Source organism: Merops nubicus, unplaced genomic scaffold, assembly GCF_000691845.1.
Source record: "Merops nubicus isolate BGI_N331 unplaced genomic scaffold, ASM69184v1 scaffold33251, whole genome shotgun sequence".
Lineage (NCBI taxonomy): Eukaryota > Metazoa > Chordata > Aves > Coraciiformes > Meropidae > Merops > Merops nubicus.
Genome location: NW_008588192.1, coordinates 16,049 through 21,148, shown reverse-complemented (window position 1 = coordinate 21,148; position 5,100 = coordinate 16,049). Strand labels below are relative to the sequence as shown.

Here is a 5,100-nt window from a genome sequence, read left to right as displayed (position 1 = left end):
TTTCACATTGTTCCTTGAGGGAAAGGGGGTTGGCCCAAATGCCACTGAAGGTGGTTACAGTTGGCTTGGGGCAGCCAATCTATTGGTAAAAGTAAATAGTACAGTACCACTACTCTGTAGAGCCTGTTGTAATTTCACATAATAGTTTTGATGGTATATTTGTGAAGTAGCATCCATATAGGTGTAAAACTCTATTTGAGTTTCAGATCTCTTAGGAATGTGCCTGGGACTCATTGAGGAGTGTCAACTCAGTGAGCCAAAGCTGATGTGTGTTCTGGATGTTGTCCTTAATACACAAACCTGTAGAATCATCAACTTCTCAACTGGTTCTTTTTCAGGATGGAAAACTTAATGCACCAATAAGGAAGGGTTTGAAAACTTCACAGAAATTCTACTGCTGTCCTATTGAAGGCTGCCCTAGAGGACCAAACAGACCATTTTCTCAATTTTCTCTTGTAAAACAGGTATTCCTGTTTCCTAAAGTATTATTTTTGTACTGATTCGGTCCCGATTGCCTCCAGAGAATGTACACTTTTACATTTAGATATGAGCAAAGCCTCTTGGCATACACCTAGAAGTTGGAGGACAGTATGCAAAAACTCCACATGGACATATGGTTAATGAATTTGCATGCTGACTTTAGAGGACTTGAAGCTTTTGATCAGACAGATGCCAGTATGTTCTGCTAAACTAGAAGACAGCCTCTCTCCACAAACTAAAAAGATGGAGAAGGATCAAAAGGCAGGAAGGGGTATTCATGGGAGCAACCAATAAGGGTTTGAAATGTGGCTGATGCTTTTAAATTGTTTTTTCAAGTGGTGAAGAATTAAGAGATTTCTCTGCTTTGGTATTAAAATACGTTTGTTTACTAGTTACCTGTTCAAGAAAACATCTAAGGCTTGTTTCCACATGAGTGAGTGAAAAAGCACTCTTCTGTGGTTGGTTGCCTGTGATACGTTGGGGAGACCACAGGAGATGGGCTGGCACTTGATGCCCTAAGTCAGAAGGAAAAATTCTTGTGGTGTTTGCTGTGTAGTTGGCCTGTTTGACTCCAGGCTGTTTGCTCAGTTGTAGCTCTTCAGGAGCGTGCACATGTTGCAACATGTACTTACTGCGCTCTTGGCAAGATTGGCCTGTAGGTTTGTTAATGCCCATGGAAAACCTCCAGCATTAGGACGCATAAACGTTTATCTGTGTTTTAAGATGCACAGAGCACAAGCAGATTTGCAGGCTTTAAAAGTCTTCCTGTTGGTTTCTTCAAGCTTGTAACATATCCCTAATGAGACTTTTAAAAGAAAATTAATTCTACTCTTCAATGCTATTTAACAACTGAAAAAATGAGAATATTGATATCTCCCTTAAACATAGTTTTATTTTTTTTGTATCTTAGCTGAAAGCTGATGTTTACTTTCCATTGTGTGTTCCAGCACTTTATGAAAATGCATGCTGAGAAGAAGCACAAATGTGATAAGTGTAGTAACTCCTACGGTACGGAATGGTACCTGAAACGGCACATAGAGGTCTGCGGCAAGACTTTCCAGTGTACCTGCGGGTGCCCTTATGCCAGCAGAACAGCTTTACTGTCTCACATTTACAGAACTGGCCATGAAATTCCTGCAGAACACAGGTAAGAGGGAAGCAGTTAAGTAATGATCCTTCTATTCATCACCAAGTCCTCTGGCTCCGAAGTACCGGCTTTTTGTCTCCGTTCTGTCGATTAAATTGGAAATAGGCTCACATTGTTGTAGCTGTAAAGCAGTTTGTGGTTTCTTGGTTCTCTTGCTTTTATTTGTTCCTGTTTTGCTGAAGGCAATTATGGTTGTCCAATCAATAAGATCAAGTTTCTCTACATCTAAAATAAGTATAGATGACACTGCACTATGGGGCATAAGTGCAAGTGGTGCTTGTTGCATCTGCTTTTACAGTTCAGTGAGAGTAGAGATGATTTGGAAACGTCTATACCTGGTAACTGTAGTGTGGAATGCAGTTCAGTTTATTTTCCTCTGTAGTCTAGTTCTCTTTACAAGTATTAATGGATTTTTTTTTTTAATATATACATGTTTAGATTTATATTTGTCTTAATGTGTACATGTATTTCATAAAGGGTGATCTGGGTCCTGAGGCCTAGCGTGTCTGTCTGGGAGATTCAACTGCTGCAAAATTAAGTTTTGTGTCAAGAAGAGTTAATTGTATCTTGAGTTTCCATGTCCCTTCAACACTCAGTCTGAGTTAGCATCAAAGTAACAAACCTATCTTCAGATCAAAGTGCTTAGTGTACAAGGGGGAAGAAACCATCTAAACTTCCACCTCCATTTAGAAATAGGTCTTCATAAAGGAGGCAACCTTTTTATGTTTTTTTAAAACGGGAGAGTGAGGAATGAAATTGTATGAAATGGAAGTTCTTGAAGTCCTTTTACATTTTATTTGGGATTAGTTATCTTCTCATATCCAGCCTCATTTGAGACTTCAGATTATATTTTCAATGCAATGCCTTAAAAGAATGGATGGCAGATGTTTTGTGCTTGAAAGGAGTATAAATTATTGATCTCGTGTTCACAGGGATCCTCCTAGTAAGAAAAGGAAAATGGAAACTTCTGTACATAATCAGCAGTTGGCAGAGAAAGCCAAGGAAGCATTCATCAATACACACAATAGTAACCCTGGCACTCAGGAGTTGGAGTCCTCTGAAGTGAAGCTAGTGGCCTCTCTTGAAGGCTCCTGCCGTTCTAACTTCATGAACCAAATGCAGCCAAAATGTACACCGAAGATGCTTCTACCAAAGCCCAAGGTGGCTTTGGTTAAACTTCCAGTGATGCAGCTCGCTCACTTGCCTGTGTATGTGTCTGCAACAGACTCTGCCGTCAAACCCGCTGTAGTGGCTGTTGATAATCAAGGTTCAGTTGTAAGTACTGTTCATTTATTGCCTCAATCCATAGGAATTCTGATTCCAGCACTGGAGGCAGAAACACTTGTATTTAAAGATAGTATGCCTGTTTCAAAAGTGACAAATTCTGGTGATCGTGAACCAGTAAGTACTGGTGTCCAGGTGGAGTTGGACAAGGTTACATCGAACAGCACAGGGCAAGAGATGGGGCGTGTTTCTCACAAGAACAAAATCTCTTCCATAAATATACAGACTGACTTGTCATGTATTTCACAGAACTTTGCACCGGCTGCAGCCTGGACTCCCAGTTCTTCTGTTTCCTCTTGCTCTCAGACAGATCTGTCATTCAGTTCACAGGTTTCATTACCCATCAGTGTTCAGACACAGACACTGCTGCCTGCATCCAAACTGACCTCATCCATAGCTGCTCAGACTGATGCTTTCAGTCAGGTTTGTTTTCCAACGTGTGGCATTTCTAGAGAGACTCAAACGAGTAGGACACAGGACACGGTGCAAATGGACCAGGCAGTAATGTGCAGTGACATCTTTGACAATGTCCATTCATCTTACAATGTTTCAACTCACATTGAACTTCCAGAAAACAATTTAATGCCTGAAAATATAGATCAAACCTTGCTGCAGAGGAGTAATTGCAAGAGCCTGAACCAAGATACAGTGAAGTCTGAATCTCTTATCACCTTCAATACACAGACTAATATACTTCCACCTCAGAATACGACGGATAATCAAACCCAGACAATGGACCTACTAAGTGATCTGGAAAACATCTTTTCAGGAAGCATGCCTGGCCAGACACTGGATAATCGTGGGCTTTTGTCTGAGACGAGTACTAATGCTGACACGCATCTGCCCTCTGGTCCATCCCAGAGCACAGGAATAGACTTCGACATTGAGGAGTTCTTCTCGGCATCCAATATCCAAACTCAGACTGAAGAAAGTGAGCTCGGTACCCTGAACTCTGAGCCAGTTTTGGAGTCACTGGACATCGAAACTCAGACTGATTTCTTGTTTTCAGATAGTGCCACTCAATCGTATAGCTGCCGAGGAAATTCCAACTTCTTAGGTTTGGAGATGTTTGATACACAGACACAGACAGACTTGAATTTCTTTTTGGACACAAATGCCCATCTGCCTTTAGGAAGTATTCTGAAGCAGTCTAGTTTCTCCATGAGTACTGATTCGTCTGATACAGAAACCCAGACAGAAGTATATCCAGCTACTAAAAACATACCTACCCAGAACATGGAGAGCAAAGTCCAGCTCAGTAGTGCGGAAACACAGACTATGGATAGCTGCTTTGAGAACCTAGGGAGTTTGTTCCTCACCAGCAATGAGACGCAGACAGCAATGGATGACTTCCTTCTGGCTGACTTAGCCTGGAATACAATGGAGTCCCAGTTCAGTTCGGTAGAAACACAGACCTGTGAAGAGCTGTGCTCCTTGTTTCAGAGCTCTGACAAGCCCAGCCATTGAGTGCTCTGTAATGTAACTGCTTCCTGTGGTGTGAAATTAATTTATTGGGGTGGGGGAGATGGCTTGACCAAGTTAGCCACTTCACATTATTGAATGTAGTTATCGTGGGCAGTTGGCCTGAGAGGCTTTTCATGCTGAAGGTACTCTATTGATTATGTAACTTTACATAAGCTATGTGTATATAAATGGGGGAAGGGGGACTGTGACATCTTAATGTACGTTTGAACCTTAAACAAAACCCATGTGGTGCCTATGTTTTTTCCCCAAACTTCTTTACAAAGCTGATACTATTTTCATTTAAACAGAAGAACTTTAAAAGTTGTTCTGTATGTATCTATCTATTCCTGGCTTACTTATAGGGTTCCAGTGTGCTGGACCAAAACCCTGACCTGTCCAATTCAGATGCTTCCCTGAACTTACGGGGGAGGATTCTATTAGTGTAAGCTACTTCTGCTTACTTTTTTTAGTAGCTTGTATTTTAAATCCGGCGTGATCATAATAAGCCGTATTGTCTTCTCTTACTTTATGCCTTCACAGCTCTTTCTCCTGCATAAAAGTTGGTATTTTCCAAATACCTGTCCAACACACTAGACACGTACAGACTCTTGGATTGTTGAATATATTTATTCTTAAAAATATGTATGAAGCAGTACTTTTTTTTTTTTTTTCCTCTGAGTGGCACTGATGCCCTTTGAAGGGTAGGAAAAGGACTTGGAATACAT

The 5,100-nt window shown here is 41.0% G+C and overlaps 1 protein-coding gene across 1 annotated transcript in view; it reads left to right on the top strand.

Annotated features, from left to right (window-relative positions):
- The first annotated feature begins 341 nt into the window (after nucleotides 1-341).
- The window catches only part of ATMIN (ATM interactor), a 9,095-nt gene continuing 4,336 nt past the window's right edge, over nucleotides 342-5,100 (top strand). Inside the window, exons 1-3 of the mRNA XM_008949199.1 lie at nucleotides 342-464; nucleotides 1,428-1,627; nucleotides 2,560-4,518. Of these exons, the coding sequence (XP_008947447.1) occupies nucleotides 1,434-1,627; nucleotides 2,560-4,378 (2,013 nt within the window). The 5' untranslated portion in view covers nucleotides 342-464; nucleotides 1,428-1,433 and the 3' untranslated portion in view covers nucleotides 4,379-4,518. The remainder of the gene's footprint in view (nucleotides 465-1,427; nucleotides 1,628-2,559; nucleotides 4,519-5,100) is intronic.